Raw genomic sequence first — 21,045 nt, forward strand, 5'->3', positions numbered from 1 at the left:
CTCTATCTAAATGTTAATTTTGGAACTGAAATTTATATACCTGCACCACTGATAGCACTGTTTTATGTCTATTTTCACAATGTTGAAAGTATTTTAAAGACTTTTATTGTTTTTGCAACATTTCTATGAAAGTAGAAAGGAATTTTAAAATCATTTGCCTCTAACCATGATCCTAACCTTCACATCCACCATCAGAACCATGATCTTTTTTAGGCAGTCATAACATAAATCTACTTCTACACAGTAAGAAAAATAAATACAAAATAAAGAGTTTAACTAAATCATTTACAAAACAGTAAACATCCATAATAGAATACTTCATCTGAATAAAACATGTTATTTTAATAGTAACCTTACACAATATTTAAAATAACATCAAATTAAGTAACTTTTAATAAGATATCCACTAGCTTAATAAAAAACATCATTTTAAATAGATTCTCATTTCCTGCTGTTAACCTATTTTTGCAAGTTATTCAATCTCTCTCACCCTAACATAACAACCCAACAATCTCTTATGTCAGATTACCAGGTTACAGAAAGGATAGTATATTCACATGTACTGTTAGTTTTTTTTTTTTTTTTTAAGTGAGTGATTGTTTTGATAGCAAATGTCAGAGAAATAACAGGCAGAATATATTAATATGTCCATCCTCTATCACCTTCAGATTTGGAGCCATCAGCCATGTCTATTTTATTAGCATTTAAAGATTAGAGAACACCAGTGGGGAAAGATAGTAGGAGCAGACACACATCTTTTATTTTCAAAATCACGCATTAAAAAATGACCAGGGAAGATAAGAAATGGGTAAGTTATATACAACTGCTGAACTTAATTAAAATCACAATGACTTGTATTCCTGCACCCGCCAATGAGATGCAGTGATGGCAATGATGGTGTCTCAGTTCTAACTCCTAACACTAAGCTTACAATTTAGCTGTAAGAGATAGGGTTAGGTGATTCAGTAAGATAGAGAGATATTTAAGGCTTCCTCTGATTACCCAGATATCAGTTTGGCCAACTCCTTATTTGCCTAAAGTCTTTTACTCAAACCTAACCTTGTGATTGCAGCCATGAAATTAAAAGATGCTTACTCCTTGGAAGGAAAGTTATGACCAACCTAGATAGCATATTGAAAAGCAGAGACATTACTTTGCCAACAAAGGTCCGTCTAGTCAAGGCTATGGTTTTGCCAGTGGTCATGTATGGATGTGAGAGTTGGACTGTGAAGAAAGCTGAGCACCATAGAATTGATGCTTTTGAACTGTGGTGTTGGAGAAGACTCTTGAGAGTCCCTTGGACTGCAAGGAGATCCAACCAGTCCATTCTAAAGGAGATCGGTCCTGGGTATTCTTTGGAAGGAATGATGCTAAAGCTGAAAACTCCAGTACTTTGGCCACCTCATGTGAAGAGTTGACTCATTGGAAAAGACTCTGATGCTGGGAGGGACTGGGGGCAGGAGGAGAAGGGGACGACAGAGGATGAGATGGCTGGATGGCATCACCAACTCGATGGACGTGAGTTTGAGTGAACTCCGGGAGTTGGTGATGGACAGGGAGGCCTGGTGTGCTGCAATTCATGGGGTCACAAAGAGTCAGACAAGACTGAGCGACTGAACTGAACTGAACTGAACTGACTGAACCTTCTCAATGTGGCCTACAATGCTCATCCTAATATCATTTCTCAACCTACCTTCCTGATCTCACCCTGGCAACCCTGAACCCCTTAACTTGTTCAGCTTTTTCTTCTTTCCACATCTTTAGCCACCTTCTCACATCCTACACAACTTATTTATTATGCTTATAGTTTATTCACTCTCTCTTTCCCCTACAATGTAACTTCCATGAGGGCAACAATCTTTGTCTGCACTGCTCACTGGTATATTCCAAGACCCCAGAACAGTGTCTGGCACATAAGAGGCCCTCTATAAACACTGGTTGAATCTTTACCCTTTTCCACCCTGTCATTTCCCAGCTCCATTCTAGCTCCCCATTCATCAATGTGCCTCATCCTACCATACCCATAGGGAAAAACTGGGACAATCAAGGGAGACTCTATTTCAGAGAAGAGAAGAAAAGAGGAAGGAAAAAGAAAGGTAGAGAAGGAGGTTTAAAATTTTCCCCTACCTTTTGATCCCCAACAATTTCAACCTAAGTTTTCGCATGTAATCTTTCTAAATTTTCAATTCCTCCCAAATTCTGTCTTGACTGCCTTCTTAGTCAAATTCCTTCTCTAAACTCACAACACTCCTGGGTCAATTGGGTGATAAGAGAAGTTTAAAGAATAATAACTAAAAAACTGTAATCAGACTCAATGGAAGGAAAAAAAAAAAAAAAAACAGAAACAGTGGAAGAAACATCTGCATCTCATTTCCTTTTCCCTTCATAGCTAAGCTGCTTCAAAAAGTGTTCTACATCCCCCTACTTCCTTACTGACCATTCACATCTCAACTCTTCCGCTCTGAATGAACCTTTCTGATTCCTTACTCAAATGCCCACTATGTCGCTCACACCTTCAAAACATTTTTATTGAGCACTTACATATATGCTAAGCACTATGTCAGGTTAGCTGATTCAGTGGTAAACACAATTTCTAGACTTGCACTTTGAGCAGAAGAGGAACACTGACAGCAACAAAGATGAGTGACAAATGATAAGTATTATTTAAGAAGTTACTGCAGACAGATATGACTTTATCTAAGGGACAGAAAAGGCCTCCCTGAAATGCAATGTTTAAAGAGAAACGCAAACAGTAGAAGATAGAGAGATGAAAGACAAGAGGAAGGATGTTTTAAGAAAAGGAAATAGTACCTGCAAAAACTGATGGACAGAGTAGAGTGCATATAAAGAATGGAAGGAAATTCAGTGTCAGGAGAGACAGTCCTTAAAAGCCATATTATTCTAAAACTTTAATCTGTGGACAAGGAGAATAAAAAGAAATGACACAAAACCTCAGATTTAAATTTTCTGGAAGATGAAAACATTTGCCTTATCACAATTAGAGCTGAAAGAAACAAGAATAGACTCAGGATGATAGAGATGAGTTCTTGAAACTCCTTGATTTCTATGGAAAGAACTTTCTTATAACTTTTTGTTTCTTCTCAGACACCTTCAACATATTATTTTCTTCTAATTCTAAGACTACTGCCTTTCCTCAGCTCTCTTACAAATGTAATCTTCTAGATAAACTCACCTGTACTACACAGGTACCATCCCATAAAGTGACAGTGACTCCCAAACCTGTATCCCCGATTCAGCTCTCTTAAGGCCAGAGCTGCATTTTCTACCATCTGTTGGACATAATCACCTATGTACCGTCATACGTCCAAAACCAAACACAAGATCCAGAACCCACAAATCTGGTATTTCCTAATTTTATTGGTGATACCAATGCAGTCATCCAAGCAGAAATTCTAAATGTGACTGGCTACCTGTTTTTCCCTCACTGATCACCAGGTAATTTTGATCATCTAAATACAATGCAAATCTATCATTTCCTTTCATCTCTAATACCAGTGCCTAAATTTCACCTTGCATAAACTTTAATCTAGATTATTCAGTAACTGGTCTCTATACTTTCAGAAACTTTGTCTAATCCAGCCTCTACACTATGAGAGCTTCCCTCCTCAAGTGTTTCTTCAGTTTACAGGAAGAAGTCCAAATTCTTTGCTATGACATACAAGGTCCATTATCTGGTCCTTGTCTGCCAGTGAATGACTGAGTGAAGTCATTCAGTCAACTCTGCGACCCCATGGACTGAGCCTACCAGGCTTCATCCATGTAATTTTCCAGGCAAGAGTACTAGAGTGGGTTGCCATTTCCTTCTCCAGGGGATCTTCCCGACCCAGAGATCAAACCCAGGTCTTCCATATTGCAGGCAGACACTTTACCATCTGAGCCACCAGGGAAGCCCTGTCTGCTAGTAAATAGCTTGCACTCCCCATCTATGGAGTCTCTGCCAGGTTTGGTCAAACCAAACTTGGAAAGCAGATGCAGATCCCTTGAGATTTATCATGGTTTTCAAGCCACTAGGCATTTGCACACACTGTTTCCACAGCCTACAATTTCTTTCCCATTTGTTCACCTAGAAATCACCCTGAATTCTTTTAAAATCCAATTAACGTCCCCACTCTTTTTAATCTTCCCTGGTTCACATCATAGCTCTCTATCCTCTTCTCCTTTCCCTAGTCCCCACAGAAAAAAAAACAAAGTTGAGCATTTCTCCCACTTCACTTCTATTCTGGCATTTACCAAATTATGACTGCTTACATGTCTGCTTTCCTGACTAAATTATGAGTTCCTGTTGATAGTGTACTTTTTCATGTGTGCATCCCCATACCATACCATACAGTTGGCACTCAACAGAAAAAAAAAAAACAAATATTTCCTAAATAAACAGAAAGAAGTATTTCTTGAATAAATGAATATCTACAGAAGGGTTGTGATGTATCAAGCTTTGTTTTTATAAAATGAGATCCTGGGGTAAGCTTTAAAGTATCTAAAGTCACTCTAGAATTGTGACTTCTGGCTTGGGGAAGAGAGAGGGAGGGTATATATAAAAGAGGGATTCATTACAGCGGACCCAGTTCATCCAGCACCCAGAGAACACACAAAAGTAATGTGACAAAGATTTCTACAAAAATTATAACATTTTAAGTTGTAAAAATTAAAAACAACAATGCGAAACTTAGAATCATTAACTAAAGGATTTTTTACATGGATCTTTTAAAGGGGTATTTTTGAAGACTATTTAAAAGCCAGGGCTCATTTAGTCCACCTGTCAATGCAGGAGATGTGATTTCAATCCCTGGGTCGGGAAGATCCCCTGGAGAAGGAAATGGCAACTCACTCCAGCATTCTTGCCTGGGAAATCCCATGCACAGAGGAGCCTGGTGGTCTACAGTCCATGGGGTTGCAAAAGTGTGGGACACAACTTGGTGGTTAAATAACAACAACAATTTAAAGATCAGGGAAAATGCTGGCTATTCCAATCAAGTAGAAAAAAAAATACATCATGATATCAATTTTATAAAAGCCATGTTTAAAACATATTGGTTTGAAAACTTTTAGGAAAAATGCCTGAAATAAACTATTAATATTAAATTATTAACTACTTATCTCCAGTTAATTTATACAACTAATATCATTCAACAAATATTTATTGAGCATCTGTCTGTCTGCTACTGTACAGTAATGAGCAGAAGACATTTGTTCCTGTCCTCCTGGAGCTAAATATATCACACTTTTATAATCAATCAGAAAAAGCAATACAGGTTAGAAAAGAATACATGAGATCAACCCACTCTAAATTTATAACCCATAAAAAAGATTACTAACACTTCTCTGGAACCTAGGTTGGGAACAACTTTCATACAAATATTTGGATAAAGGCAACCTACCCAAATGACTTGTACTGTTAGTTGTAAACTGTATCATGACAATTGTCTAGATCACTATGGACAGAAGGTAGCAGAGACACTATCTCTCCAGGCTTCCTCCTTCTGTTGGAAGATTTTAAAATTAATGTTAATTATAAATAAAATTTGCTTGCTTGAAATTTAATCTCTCATACATCTTCCACCACATTTCTTTTCTCCTTGTGTTTCTTTCCCCTCCACTATTTCCTGCTTTCACCTTCAATAATCTAACCCATTTATTTAAAAGAATCTTTGTAATAGTCTTCTTTCAACCCAGGAATAGCCAGTTTGAGTTCTGCCCTCCTGGGGATTCTCAAGAAAGACAGGAGCTTCAGAGGGGATCTGTGCCTCTGAAGAACAAAAATAATTCACCAAAAAATCTCAAAGCTGTGGTACTTTCAAAGCTCCAGGTCCATAAGATAGAAAAAGAAATAAAGAACTTTCCTGGAGGTCCAGTGGTTTAAGACTCTGCACTTCCAGTGCTTCACTGTAATTATTTTGCTAGTTTACATCACAGACTGAAATTCTTCTAAAACTTCCTAGGATTTTCAGCTCATCCTAAACACAGTGATAAATAATAAAATTAAATGCTCTGAGTTAAAAACTTCAATGCTACAGTTTGAATGTTACATGTTTTGAGGCATATCAAGGAGTAAATACACAGACTTAAAATTCTGTAGGTTTTAAAATATTGACAATGGATATGCTATGAAATAGTTTTCCAGAAATATTTTTCCTAGGGAACTCAAGTAATTGAAATTTGTAATAAAAATACATATGCAGGATACAATCGGCATTACAAGAATATATAGAGTATTGAATGTTAACTTAAGTGTTGTGATGTCAAAAGCATAAGCCCAAAGAAGTAGGGGACAGAATTATTGATAGTCATTCATTCATCAGTTTCAGAAAGTACTTATTCTGTGCCAGGCACAATTCCAGGTACTATTAGAGACAGAGCAGTGAGTAAAACAGATAAAATTCCTGCCCTCAGGGAGTATGTTCGTGGATTGAGATAGATAACAAACAAGGAAAAAATAAGTAAAACATTAGAGTAATAAGTGCAAAGAGAAAAGAAGTAGGAAAAAAAGATTGAGAGGGTATAAAAGCAAGGAGGGAAGGGAGCAAGCCATGCGGCTGTCTGAGGAAAGCCATTCTGAGCAGCAGGGATAGCCAGAACAAAGGCACAAAGGTAGGAAGATGTACATTCTGTTTAAGAAAGAGCAAGCAGGCCGGTGTTGCTAGAAGACAATGAAGGAGGGGGAAGAGTAATAAATGAGGCCAGAGAGATAGTGGGGAAGGTCTGTCTAGGGCCTCCTGGAAGAGCATTGGAGTAAGGCTTTCCTGGACAGTTAGGATAATAACAGTTGGAAATTTAGGAGGGAGGTGATCCCGGGTAATTAGAACAAAGGAAAACAAAAGACATGGAACCAGGATTTTGAGGATGTTTAGGAATCAGCAACTGGCTTGCTGTGGCATGAATGTACACATAAAATGAGGGAGCATGAATATGAGAGAAGGGGATCATGTGTGAGGTGGGAGGTTGAAGGTGCTGTATGATAAATATTCAGTCTTTGATCCTCTGTTTAGGAACTGTAGAAGAGAGATAGGGCAGGGAGGCACCAGGGTAAAAAGTAATCTTAGCTGCCCCTTTAATATAACCTTTTGCTTTCCCTGGCAAGGATAAAACCCCGCTCCAGATAACTGCTTTAGTTGTTATATTTATAAAGAAAAATGGTGAAAGTCTTGGGATTTCTGTGGGGAACACTTTAAATGTTCTTGTAGTAGGAAGGAGAGAAAATATACAAGAACTGGAATTCAGATTACTGTATTATTAACATGAGCTGAATTGATGATGAACAACTCTATGATTAACATTAACTAGTAATACATAGTGAATCATAAAAAGAAGATGACTAAAATGCGGGACTGAGAAAGCAAATAGGAATTTCAAGTTTTTAAAGATCATTCCATAAAATGGCTAATCATGAATAAACATGAGTTAACTTGTTTATTATATATCTAATTCTATATAAAGAGGATTCTGGATTCTATTATAATTATCCACTTTGAATTAAAATTATTCACAAGGCAAAAGCTGGAACCTTCCTTTCAATTCAACATCCCATACAGAACAGTACCTAGTACAGAAGATGCAAATGCTTGTTTAAATAAAAATCCTACCCTTTACTTTTCATCTCAATAGAATCAAAATGTTAGAGCTTCTTAACACAACCTCAGATTGTTACTATTAATAGGGAGGATATTAACAAAAACAGAAGTTAGGAAGAAAAGATGATTTTCTTCCATATTACCACCTGCGCAAAACAACATACCCCAGAGGATTCTACTGGTTAATTAACCATATAACACAAGGCCAGTTTCAAGTACAAGCAGGAGTGTTACTTGGAATAATGGCATACATAATATGATTAAATCCAATAAACAAAGCTGTTCCAAATCCAAGAAAATTTCCCTCAATATATCCACATGAGTTGCAGTAGAGATCCCTTTTTGAAACAGAAAACAAAAAGCATAGACAATCTGAAACAATCTCTTTCATCTTGATCCTTCACGAACTCAGTGAACTTAGGGAACTGGGTTTGCGTCTCTATGTTTTTTCAAATCTCAAATTGAGAGTAACATCCTCATCTTTCCTTCCAAATAAAGCAAACAAGTACAATTAAAAGGACAGCAGCTCTTAACCACTCTTGGTCATGGGATGTTATAAATTCCAAAGAGAGGAACTGCTAAAGTAGAAAAAGGAATCACCTGATACAAATAATGAAACTTCTGCCGGGAAAAGCATTGTTCTACACATGATAATGTCTGTGCCCAAGCCACTTTTTAGACTGCTTGCAGATAAAACTGAGAGGAGGGATTTCACAGGACTTTTTAAACCACGATTATCCATCAAAAAGTTTTCTTATGCAAATGTCGGAATGTCAATATACTTTCTGGTCTCCCGACTTCCAGGAAGCATTTTTCCATGCTAAGACAAGAACATTTTCAAGTGCAACTCCGTAAGCAGATTCGAATTCCCCTGGATACCATAAATAAGCATGAAAAAAGCCTTTATACCACAAAAACAGTACAAAGGTAGTTTGCAAAGGTGTGATTAGTTCTGCTTGTTGGAGCGATTAGAGCAAGCAGTGAATAGAAGGTGCCCTGAAACCGAGGACACGGAACCACGGCCGCGGCATCTCCGAAATGCAACAATAAAAGCATCCTGCCCCCTCCTCATACTCCCCAGAAAGTGGCCTATTCCAGGAAGCCAGCTGACCGCAGGAAAAGAGTCCGGCCTGCCTCACCTTATAGACGTCCCCGTAGGTGCCGCTGCCGACCCTCTGAACGAGCTCGTAGTCCTGCTGCGGGTTACGCCTCAGGATGTCGGCCCCAGGCCGCAGAGGGGCCTCCATCTTCACTCAGGGCCCGGCCCCCGCCGGCTCTGCCCGCGGCGCCCCGATTCCCGCTAACGAGGACGACAGGCGCCGCTTCCCAACATGGAGCCTCTGCCCGCAACTCCGCCTGCACGAGGGACAAGCAGAGGCTATAATCCCGAGCGGCCCAACCCCTTCCCTTCCGCCCGTCCGGGGACCGCGGACCAGCCGGCCTGGAAGAGTCCCTGGCGCCCCGCCGCCGCGTTCCGGCCGCGGCCCTTCCCCCTCCCAGGCCGCCCGCGAACTGCCGGACCGGGTCTGCCAGCCCGCCGGCGCTCGGGGTCGGCAGGATACCTCAGGGGGGCGGCCCCGCTCTTTGTTGAGCGCCGCGCCCGGGACCTACTTCCTCGCCCGCGCCTGCGTCCTGCTTCCCGGCTCCCGCCGGCCGCTCCAGGTCCCCCGCCGCCACCGCCGTCGCCTCCCGCAGCACCGCACGTCCTCTCGCGGGCGGCTGAGGCGCGTACCGTCGCCGCCGCCGCCGCCGCACCACGTTCCCCACCCGGGGCTGCGTCACCGGGAGACACGTTCCCGGCCAGCGTGGGTCGGGCGCCCAGAGGCCCGCCCGAGCGCGCCGGCCGCGGGGCCAGAGTGCCGCCCTGAGGCCTGCTCGGGACACGACACTCTCCCGGCCGGGCCGCCGCGCCCCCTCGCCTGGCGCGTCCCTCCGGGCCCAGGCTCTTCTCCCCACCCGCGGGTGTTAGGGACGCCCCCGGTGCATTCGTGGGCGGACGCGCCTCGGCTAAACCGCCCCCTTCTTTGTCAGGTAAACTTAGAGAGTGACGGGTGGCGGGAGAAGGGTGGGCACGAGGCAGACGGGAACGCGGCCCCCGCCCAGTTCAGAGAAGGTATGTTGAGGGCACTGGGCCAGGAGTCAGCTGGCAGTGGGGCGCCAGGGAAGGAGGTGGGGAAGTGCCAGGTTAACTAAATCGCGGCACACCCTACTGCACCGTCCTGTTCTGCAAATCATTCCCAGTGGTACCAGTTTGAGGCTTCCCTACACACCTGTGCAACCTGTCTTCTATGAGTTTTCCCAAGACATTTCTGAAAGTCTGAATTCTTAGGAAGTCTCAGTGCCAGTATCCCAGTTGGGCACACGCGGTGTCTCAATGCGGATGTTGCTCCTTTATTTGAGTCAGGAGCTTTGCAGAAGCTGAGACAGAATTAGGGACCACAACCTGGTTCTGGTTCTACCACTTCCTCAGTATGTGACCCGGGACAAGAAAGACATCGTATTTGGCAATGTCTCCCTATCTGCAGCTTGAAGAGGATAGGATTTTGCATCTGACACCCAAGAAAGTGTTTATAAAGCATCTTACAGGATTATAAAGAGGGTTATCAAAATATAAGAGGTTTAAAAATACTTCACAATGTACAAAATATGGAACAGGAGTTTAGGGAAGTAATTTGGCTGATATTTCACAGGCTGTTTTGCGGTTTCAGTTCTAGTCTTGTTCTGAAGGTAGAAATAACCGTACCAGTTTGTATACTGGCAAAGTTATTTCTAGAGCCCTGTGAAGGTTTGAACAAAAAAGCCAGTTTAACACTTGGCCAATGCATTTAGTGACTGAAAAATCACAAAAGAGCAAGTTGTAGATGTTGCCTTGTGGCTTTGAATATCCAATTCAATTCCATTCTTAGCAGTGTACTCCTTGTTGTTGGTCATTGTAATCAATTGCATAATGTAGAAATTAAATTCACACCTTAACAGGACAGGGAAGATATGTATTTTCTCGTGCTCTCTGCACAAAGGGCACTTATTTAGGGAGCATAAGTAAGCTCAGACTTACATGTTCTATGGACAAAGCCTATGTGTTTGCTGCATTGAAAAAATTGTTGAAGAACAGTTCCTTCTTTCAAAGCTTCTTGGCACTTGTTTTGGTGGGCAAATACTTTTGGCTTCAATAACTTAAAATCTTTTCAAATGTTCTATTGGTATCCTAGTACTTATTTACTGTCGTAGATTCTTATTTTCTCCTTTGACCCTATAAGCATTAATCCTTTTTCTAGTCTATAATTTATTAATACTTGCATTACTCCTCAGAGAATTTGAGGCAGAATACAGAAAATGCATACTATAACATAAGATAAAAATGAGGAAATAGGTATGATGTTAAAGGAAAAATGGGATACCAGAACAATACAGCAAATTGGCCGAAGCAGAAAGTTTTATAGTGTTTTTGAGATCACAGTAAACCAGTTGATCGAGATGAGAGGTGCATCTTTTCCTGTTACCAAGAGTTCAAGAAAACTTATCTCATGGGCCTTCCTAAAGTGGAAACTCTGAATTCCCTGTTTGAAACAAATATCTTTCTGACAATCTTTTAGGCATGTTATTCTTGAAACACAGTGTTTGATATGAATTAGGCAATAAAAAGTTTGAGGTCATAGGCTTCACCAAGATCCTGGAGTGCAGATACTTTATGTTGCCAGAAATGGCAGAGACATACGCTTTAACCATCAACCCAGAGCTGGATAGTATGGAAAAAGTCAAGGTTCTATGTGGTGATTCAGAAATGTCTGCCATAATCATTATTTTACTCATAACACAACCGTTCCAAGGAAAAAACATCTGCTTTATACTACAAGAGAATTTAAAAAATTTTAAATAGTTAATTTTATCAAGGTCAGTGAAGTCATAGCTTGTGTGTTAAATATTACATGGTTAGTAAAGAAATTCACATTACATTTCCATAAAATAAACATAGTGCATAAATTTAATTTTACATCCTAAACAAGCACATGGTTTCAAAATGGAAGGTTACATAACAATAAAAAGATTTAGCTTACACAAGAGTTTGTTACAGACCACCAGTTTTTACAATGCCAGGATATTGAATAAGAATAAATATAACTTAATATGATTGTCATGTATTCTTTGGGTCTTAATATCTGACATGTAAATATCTTCCATGTTTTACTGTTACCTACCTTATATGGTTTGCTCTATGCTTTTTAGTGTTTTTCCCTTCTTTCAGAGTTTTTTAGTAAAATGCTAATTATAATCTTTGGCCTCTGGTTTCAATTTTAGCCAAGGATGAATTTTTTAAATTGGGGGACATAGGGACTTCCCTGACTAGGTTAAGACATCACACCTCCATTGCAGGAGGCACAGGTTAGATTACTGGTCAGCGAACTAAGTTCCTGCATGCTGCACAGTGCAGCCAAAATATAGGGGGAAAAAAAAATCAGGGGACATAAAATTTTTTAACTTCTACCTAGGTAAGTTTCACAATTTACTAACCAAGAAAGAATGGTTAAGCAAAATCCTCAAGTGTGACAAAAAAAAGCATACGGACAGTAATTTAATATGGAACATATAGACTTAAGCATTATAATCTGATGAATCTTCCAACATAAGCTAGTTGCAAAATGTAACTTGATGTAGTTGAGCTTTATAGGTTCATTAACTATAAATCAATTAAATATTGGAAGACATGGGCCACTGTCATGATTTGTATTTTCAAATAGTTAAACTATTCTTTCTGTTACTAATGAGGTTCAGTTGTCTGTTGAGGCCAAAACTGTGTTTTCAAAGTATAGGAGAATTTCCTTTTGTTCTAGAGAGCAGTAGAACATGTATCTCTTTCAGAATCAGTATCTGGTCATTATGATGGGAGTTTTAAAAAGAGTTGAGGAACCCAGTTCACATCTTTTTTTTAAAAATCTAGTTTGATTATCTGATGTGTAACCTTGATCCCCAGGCTGGTTTTTAAGTTTATATGAGAATTGATAGCTACTGCTGCTGCTGCTGCTAAGTCGCTTCAGTCGTGTCCAACTCTGTGCGACCCCATAGATGGCAGCCCACCAGGCTCCCCTGTCCCTGGGATTCTCCAGGCAAGAGTACTGGAATGAGGTGCCATCGCCTTCTCCCGAAAAATAGAGATGAAGAGAAATTTTTCCAGAGGGCACAGTTTTGAATAGAACATCTGGTTGTCCTCTGTGTTAGGAATGAAAGATAGCCTGAAGTATGGCTCTATACTCATTTATGCAGAGTAATTAATAAGTTGGCAATAACTTGGAGAGATCAGAAATAAGGAAGTCAGTGGGAGATACATTATGAATGGAATATCAAAATTGGTTCATAGTGTGAAAATATCTTGGGAACCATTTGACTGCCCACAAGAGGGCGTCCATCCCAATAATCAGATATAAAAGATAATCTGTCCTATGAATGTCAGTCAGCCTCTACCCAGTCACCCTAGTTCAGTGGGGCCATGTGGCAATAGGAATGGAGGCTAAAGGGAATTCAGTGGCATGGACTTCCACTTGCCAAGGGTAATAAGGTTACTGCCACTATGCAGTATTTAACTTGCTTATAGCAGAGTCACTTGCCTTTGCAGTGACCCTTGCTGTGCTGTGCATAGTCATTCAGTCATGTCTGACTCTTTGCAGCCCCATCGACAGAAGAGCCTGGCGGGCTACAGTTCATGGGGATTCTCCAGGCAAGAATACTGAGTGGGTTGCCATGCCCTTCTCCAGGGGATCTTCCCAACCCAGGGATTGAACCCAGGTCTCCACATTATAGGTGGATTCTTGACCATCTGAGCCATGAGGAAAGCCCAAGGATACTGGAGTGGGTAGCCTATCCCTTCTCCAGGGGATCTTTCTGACCCAGGAATCCAACTGGGGTTTCCTGCATTGCAGGCGGATTCTTTACCAGCTGAGCTATCAGGGAAGCTCCTCAGTGACCCTTAGTAAGATACTATTCCCTGGACAGACCAGTCAGTCACCTGGTGGCAATTTAATTAAACCACATCCTTTTGATTATGGAGGAATGAGCTATTTGTCCTCATGGGGTAGCTATGTATGTATGTACATACCTATAGTATATACATACATAGTCCAGATCCAGGCTTACCGACCCTTTAGGTACTGGCTGTTATGTTTTTTGAACCCAAAGATATGGTTCCAAAAAAAGGTGGCAAAGAAGTAGGAGCAGGTACAATGAAAGTTAGTCTATGTACTTTATTTGAGCCTTCCAGACCAGCTCAGGCCACCCCAGTATATACCTTTCCATTTGACAATGGAATTCTGCCCCTGTTCAATTTGTGAGTCATCAGATAACACCCAGTACCTATAGTCGTATGTGTACATAGTCCAGATATAGGCTTACTGTCCCTGCTTGGGAAACTTCTACTAGTACCACAATTCATGGACTATTTCATCACCATGTATGACAAACAACATTAAATTTAAGCAGGAAACTCATGGGAAGTATGGTAATGGAGTCATGCCCGTGAAGTGAACTGATCTTACCTCAAACCCATCACTTAGAAGCAGCTAGTATGATACCACAGTGGAAAGTCGTGCTGAAGGATCAGTTGGCCGAGAAATAACCCTTATGAGGATATGATACAGGATTTAAGTCAGTATCCAATATATATTGCCATCTACCCCATATTCAGAATGCACAGGCCTAGGAACCCAAGACATGGAAATACTATGGACATGAGTTTGAGTAAGCTCCAGGAGGTGATGATGGACGAGGAAGCTTGGTGTGCTGCAGTCCATGGGGTCGCAGAGTCGGATACAATCGAGTGACTGAACTGAACTGAGGAATCAAGGGGTAGAAGTAAGTAATTATTAGGAATTATTATTATTCCTAATAATTCAGTTGAAGAATTTTTGTCTATACAACTTTGACTCTAAAACATTGGGTGTGATGGATCTGAAGGCCCTAGTGTCCAAGGGACAGATACTTTCCCCAGGTAACCCAGTCGCAGTTCCATTAAATAGGAAGCTTTTTTTTTGGCTAAGTAATATTCCATTGTATGGATATACCACATTTTGTTTATCCATTGATAGTTACTGGCATTTAGGTTGATTCTACCTTTTGGCTACTTAAAGCAATGCTCTTAGAACATTCCTGTGCAAGTTTTTGCATGAACATATACTTTCATTTCTTTGGGATTGGAATGAAAAACTGACCTTTTCCAGTCCTGTGGCTACTGCAGAAAACTAAGATCATGGCACCTGGTCCCATCACTTCATGGTAAATAGATGGGGAAACAGTGGCTGACTTTATTTTTGGGGGCTCCAAAATCACTGCAGATGATGATTGCAGCCATGAAATTAAAAGATGCTTACTCCTTGGAAGGACAGTTATGACCAATCTAGATAGCATATTCAAAAGCAGAGACATTACTTTGCCAACAAAGGTCCATCTAGTCAAGGCTATGGTTTTTCCAGTGGTCATGTGTGGATGTGAGAGTTGGACTGTGAAGAAAGCTGAGCACTGAAGAATTGATGCTTTTGAACTGTGGTGTTGGAGAAGACTCTTGAGAGTCCCTTGGACTGCAAGGAGATCCAACCAGTCCATCCTAAAGGAGATCAGTCCTGGGTGTTTATTGGAAGGACTGATGTTGAAGCTGAAACTCCAATACTTTGGCCACCTCATGCGAAGAGTTGACTCATTGGAAAAGACCCTGATGCTGGGAGGGATTGGGGGCAGGAGGAGAAGGGGATGACAGAGGATGAGATGGTTGGTAGGAAGGCATCACCGACTCAATGGACATGAGTTTGAGTGAACTCTGGGAGTTGGTGATGGACAGGGAGGCCTGGCATGCTGCAATTCATGGGGTCGCAAAGAGTCAGATACAACTGAGCGACTGAACTGATACTTTCATTTGTGGGGGGGGGGGGAATTTATCTAAGAGTGGAATTGCTGGGTCATATGGTAACTCTAAATTTTGCCAGACTGTTTTCCAAAGTGGCTATATTCCCACCAGCAGTGTCAGTTTCACCAACACTTTTTATTGTCTTTCTTTCTGATTACTGTCATCCTGGTCGGTCTGAAGTGATGTCTCGTTGTAGTTGTTTAAATTTTGATTTGCATTTCCCTAGTGACTAAAAATCACATCTGATCTGATCTGATCTCTGAGTGACTAAAAATGTTAAATCGTCTTTTCATGTGTTTCTTGGCCATTTATATGTCCTCTGGGAAGAAATGTCTATTTAGAGCCTCTGCCCATTTTTTAAAAATTCTGTTATTTGTATTTTTACTGTATCATACTGATACCTCAGATTCCAATTCAACACCATAGGGTTCATTCTTCCTTCTCCTTTCCTTATTATAACTTCATCTCTAAAAGCAAGAAATCTGGCTCTGATTATGCACCATGTATTGACTCAATTCTAGAGAATACACGAATAACTTCAGAATTGCTAACCTACGTATGTCCTAGAAGAAAAATTAATTATGAACTAAAGAACAATGCTTGTGTACAGTTTTTGTCTTCAGTCTTGTAGCATACCATCAAAATACTATTTTCTATAGCTCCTTGGGTTTAGAAAATGCGTCAGTGTAGTTATGTTATTCACCTGTAATATAGTTAGGTTCACTTTTTGTTTTTTAACTATTTGTAATTCCACTTTGAGTTCCTTCCACTCCTCTGCCCATATCCTGATTGATTTTAGTTATTTATTTTGGAGAATGTGAACCATTACCATGGTTCTAACAGTGTGGGTGGGCTACATAAAAAGGTTACACTTAGAGAAGTATCAGCCCTCCTAATCCTTTCCACCCTATTCCCATTCTCCCATTGCTTCCATCCTATTCCCACCTGTCTCCTATAGATAACTGATCTCATTGGTTTCTGGTTTGCCCTGAATTTCTTTTGCATAGATGAGCAAATATATTTTTTTAATATCCTTTTCTTTCTTATATGGGAGGTAGAATATTTGTGCTTTGTTTTTTTTTTTCCATTTTATAGTGTATTATTCTGGAAATCAATATGTATCAATTCATAAAGATCTGTGATTTTTCTTTTAAGATTTATTTATTTTTTGATGTACTGGGTCTTTGTTGCTGTGCCTGGGCTTTTGTCTAATTGCAGCATGCAGGGGCTACGCTCTCATTGTGATGCACAGGCTTCTCATTTCAGTGGCTTCTCTTGTTGTGGAGCATCGGCTCTAGGCTTGAGGGCTTCAGTAGTTGCAGCTCATGGACTCAGTAGTTGTGGTGCTAGGGCCTAACTGCTCTAAGGCTTGTGGGATCTCCCTGGACCAGGGATTAAACCTGTGTCCCCTGCTTTGGCAGATGAATTCTTAACCACTGGAACACTAGGGAAGCCCCAGTATTCTTTGCTATTGGTTCAGTTCAGTCGCTCAGTTGTGTCCGACTCTGCAACCCCATGAACCACAGCACGCCAGGCCTCCCTGTCCGTCACCAACTCCCGGAGTCCACCCAAACTCATGTCCGTTGAGTCGGTGATGCCATCCAACCATCTCATCCTCTGTCATCCCCTTTTCCTCCTGCCCTCAATCCCTCCCAGCATCAGTGTCTTTTCTAATGAGTCAACTCTTCACATGAGGTGGCCAAAGTATTGGAGTTTGAGTTTCATCATCAGTCCTTCCAATGAACACCCAGACTGATCTCCTTTAGAATGGACTGGTTGGATCTCCTTGCAGTCCAAGGGACTCTCAAGAGTCTTCAAAAGTTCAAAAGCATCAATTCTTCTGCGCTCAGCTTTCTCTATAGTCCAACTCTCACATCCATACATGACCACTGGAAAAATCATAGCCTTGACTAGACAGACCTTTGTTGGCAAAGTAATGTCTGCTTTTTAATATGCTGTCTAGGTTGGTCATAACTTTCCTTCCAAGGAGTAAGCGTCTTTTAATTTCATGGCTGCAATCACCATCTGCAGTGATTTTGGAGCCCAGAAAAATAAAATCAGCCACTGTTTCAGCTGCAACTGAGACTCAGGGAAGTCCCTACTGTACTCCTTTCTAATGGGATTCACCTGAAAGGCTGGAATATGAGCTGAGAATTATAATAAAGAAATATAAGAAAAGCAGAACATGCTTGTTTTTGTTCAGTGCATTTGGTTTGTAGGTATGGAGTGAGATAATTTCTGTCATCCTATATTGGCTCATTAGTGTTTATGGAATGCAACTCTATTGAAGACAGTCCCCTTTGGCTCAGATGGTAAAGCGTCTGCCTGCAACGCGGGAGACCCAGGTTTTGATCCCTGAGTCAGAAAGATCCCCTGGAGAAGGAAATGGCAACCCACTTCAGTACTCTTGCCTGGAAAATTCCATGGACAGAGGAGCCTTGTAGGCTACACTCCATGGGATCGTAAAGAGTCGGACACGACTGAGCGACTTCACTCACTCAAACTTGGTTTACAGTGTTCTGAGGTCATAGAACAATTAACTGAAATAGGATTGCATAAGATTTGGCAATGGTGAGTGAGAGAGTTTGGTTTTTGACATATTGATTTTGAAGTGTCAGTAGGAAAACAAAATGAAGATGGCCTTAGGCAATTACAGACTCAGCCTTGGAATGATGATTTTCTTTCCTCAAGAAAGCTTAAGACTAGATGAATAGATTTGGGAATCAGTAGCATCAATGGCGGAGAAGGCGATGGCACCCCTCTCCAGTACTCTTGCCTGGAAAATCCCATGGATGGAGGAGCCTGGAAGGCTGCAGTCCATGGGGTCGCTGAGGGTCAAACACGACTGAGCAACTTCACTTTCACTTTTCACTTTCATGCATTGGAGAAGGAAATGGCAACCCACTCCAGTGTTCTTGCCTGGAGAATCCCAGGGACAGGGGAGCCTGGTGGGCTGCCGTCTATGGGGTTGCACAGAGTCGGACACTTCGCAGCAGCAGCAGCAGCAGCATAGATGGAGATCCTGTCTGAAACCATCATATAGTAAATTACATTGAGGGAACACAGTGAAGAATTGCTTATAATGAGGGAATAAACAGAGATCTAGGATCTGATAATTACGAAGCTAGCAGTAATCTCCCATGCAGAACTGATTTGTGTAGAGTATAGTCAACAGCCAGATTGAGGAGAAAAGTGAGTGAGGAGGTGAGGAATGGGATGAGAGTATCTTGAGGGTCAGGTAGCATGAAGGAACAGTGTTTCTAGGACGCTGAAAATGAAATTGATAGGTAAAGAGGAAAGAACTCGTGAAAATAGAGTGATTGAGAATATTTATTAAAATATTTATTGCCTTTTGATTTCTATTCAAAATTGTTTGCAACTTTATTGCCAAGGCTCTGTCATAATATGATGTTATGACTTAGAATATTTGTTAATGTAACTCCATATGATAGCTCTGTAAAACGAGTAGAAATTTTGCCCATTATACATGGAGTTAGTTACAGATTATGATAAATCTCCAACTTATATTTGTCTTCATCTTTTTTGTTTGTTTGTTTTTTTGTTTGTTTGTTTTTGGCTTCACTGTGCAGCATGTGGGACCTTTGTTCCCTAACCAAGGATCGAACCTATACTCCCTGCCTTGGAGGCATAGGTCTTAACCACTAGACTGCCAGGGAAGTCCAACTTGAGAGGTTTTAACATGGTGGTTTAGTCACTAAGTCATGTCCGACTCCTGTTGACTCCATGGACTGTAGCCTGCCAGGCTCCTCTGTCCATGAGATTTTCCAGGCAAGAATACTGGAGTGGGTTTCCATTTCCTTCTCCAAGTCTTGATCTTCTTAATTTAAGTATGCTATCCCAATTTTAAAAGACAGGCCTGTTCAGTATACAGGTACAAAAATGCATGATACCCTATTTACTATCATGACCTTGCTTTTAAATTAGGGAGGAAATGGTGCCTGATAGATAAATGCAGATTATTTTAATTTTTCGGCTCTGTAAATGTTGCCAGCATATTTCTACTCATATGTAACTGGTGGAGGAAACTGGTTTTTGAACATGCAGAATCATGCAGTATCTTGGTCTGTGTAGTTCTGACTGTATAATGCTGTAAGTTTTTTGAGAGTGTGTAAGGCGGTGCTGTTTATTTGTATGTGTTTTCCATCGAAAATGTTGCAGTACATCGTCTGTCACTGTCTTCAGGCTCTGGGGGTGGGCCAAGGTAGGGAGGGTGTGACGCTGGTTTTTGTGTGAACTCCGGCTTGTGATGCTGAGCTTGGTTCATCCGCTTTCTCCTCCCTTTTCCTCCCCACTCCTTCCCACCAGCGCCACAGCAACATCCTCAGAGTCTGAGGGAACTGCGCCCAGCGAGGGCATAGAGCCTCCCACCGCCAGCAACCTGCAGCCGGGAGAGGAGCGAAAGCACTGACAGCGCCTCACCGCCACCAGTCCCCGGACCACCATGGCCAAGAACCGCAGGGACAGAAACAGTTGGGGTGAGTAGCATATGGTGACTTCTGCAGCCCGCACAGGGACTGGCCCTCCGCTTTCGGCTTCTGGAAATGAAGAGGGCTGAGGGCTGCTCGGCGCCAGCGTCTAGGGCTGGGAGATGGCCACAGCCGAGCCGCTCCCTGTTGGGCGGGAGGAACCGTGGCCAAGCGGTACCCATGGAAGCAGCATCTCTCTCACTGTGGGGCGAAGGGGCGAAGGCTGCAGCTACATGCAGGCCGCAGACGCCAGCCTTTCCCCCACCCCCATCCCCCATCCTCCTCCCAGCATTTGGACAGCACCCACCCGGTCGCCTCAGGGGACTCGATGGTTTGGCTTTAGCTAAAGGAGGTTGGCAGGAAGGGGTGAGGCCGGGCAGGGGACTGTGGTGAGGGGCGTGGAGTGGAGAGCCCCCACTCCTTCCCCACGAGCTGCGAACTCGCTGGCCTCGAAGGGCTTGGACTCCTGGCAGGCGGGCAGCTTTGGAACAATGAAGCGGAGCGCGCCGGGACCAGGTCCGGGCGTTGCAGACACGAGCAACGCGGCGGGAGAAGGGGCGCCGCTTGGGAATCCCATAGCACCGCAGCACTGCTTTTAATCGGGGGCTGTGTAGGGAATTTGGGAGAAAGGGGGTCAAAGTTGTGGTTTCCAGCCTTCTGCCCCACCCCAACCTGGTGCCCCATTCAGGCCAGCGCTAAGGGTGGCATTGTTCTTAGGTTTTACCTTTTGGAGATATCGGGCTCATGATTCAGCACCAGGCCGAGGGGAGGGGGAAGGAGAGACTAGGCCCAGGGGGTTCACGCTGCCGCGAGTGGGTGGGCGGCGCTCACGCAGGCGGAGAAGAGAGAGTGCAGTGATTCAGGAGAAATCGCAGCCCCGCCCGCTCTGCTGCTCCAGACTCCGTAGTGTGGGCAGGTTGGGCTTCTTTTTCCTCTTTGGGCTCCCGACTTCTTCCAGTCACAGTGCCAAACTCACTGCCATCTTCGGGCATTTTATTATCAGCACCAGAGCAGACTTCAGACCAATGTGGCATAGTGGATAGAGGAATAGTGTTTCTTCATTAGCTTGAATTGTTATTGGGAA

General features: G+C 42.2%; 3 protein-coding genes across 5 annotated transcripts in view; 2 read left to right on the forward strand and 1 right to left on the reverse strand.

The window, feature by feature from the left end:
- The window catches only part of MAP4K5 (mitogen-activated protein kinase kinase kinase kinase 5), a 126,516-nt gene extending 117,624 nt beyond the window's left edge, over nucleotides 1-8,892 (reverse strand). For both annotated transcript variants that reach the window (XM_070797392.1, XM_070797391.1), the window contains exon 1: nucleotides 8,729-8,892. In XM_070797392.1, the coding sequence (XP_070653493.1) occupies nucleotides 8,729-8,836 (108 nt within the window). In that variant the 5' untranslated portion in view covers nucleotides 8,837-8,892. The remainder of the gene's footprint in view (nucleotides 1-8,728) is intronic.
- Nucleotides 8,805-19,920, forward strand: LOC139185236 (proline-rich protein 2-like). The gene is made up of 2 exons (XM_070797394.1): nucleotides 8,805-9,620; nucleotides 19,801-19,920. The coding sequence occupies exons 1-2, from the start codon at nucleotides 8,805-8,807 to the stop codon at nucleotides 19,825-19,827; spliced, it is 843 nt and encodes a 280-aa protein (XP_070653495.1). The 3' UTR covers nucleotides 19,828-19,920.
- Nucleotides 19,732-21,045, forward strand: part of ATL1 (atlastin GTPase 1) — a 74,710-nt gene continuing 73,396 nt past the window's right edge. For both annotated transcript variants that reach the window (XM_070797393.1, XM_019968651.2), the window contains exon 1: nucleotides 19,732-19,970. In XM_070797393.1, the coding sequence (XP_070653494.1) occupies nucleotides 19,937-19,970 (34 nt within the window). In that variant the 5' untranslated portion in view covers nucleotides 19,732-19,936. The remainder of the gene's footprint in view (nucleotides 19,971-21,045) is intronic.

Source organism: Bos indicus, chromosome 10 (assembly GCF_029378745.1).
Source record: "Bos indicus isolate NIAB-ARS_2022 breed Sahiwal x Tharparkar chromosome 10, NIAB-ARS_B.indTharparkar_mat_pri_1.0, whole genome shotgun sequence".
Lineage (NCBI taxonomy): Eukaryota > Metazoa > Chordata > Mammalia > Artiodactyla > Bovidae > Bos > Bos indicus.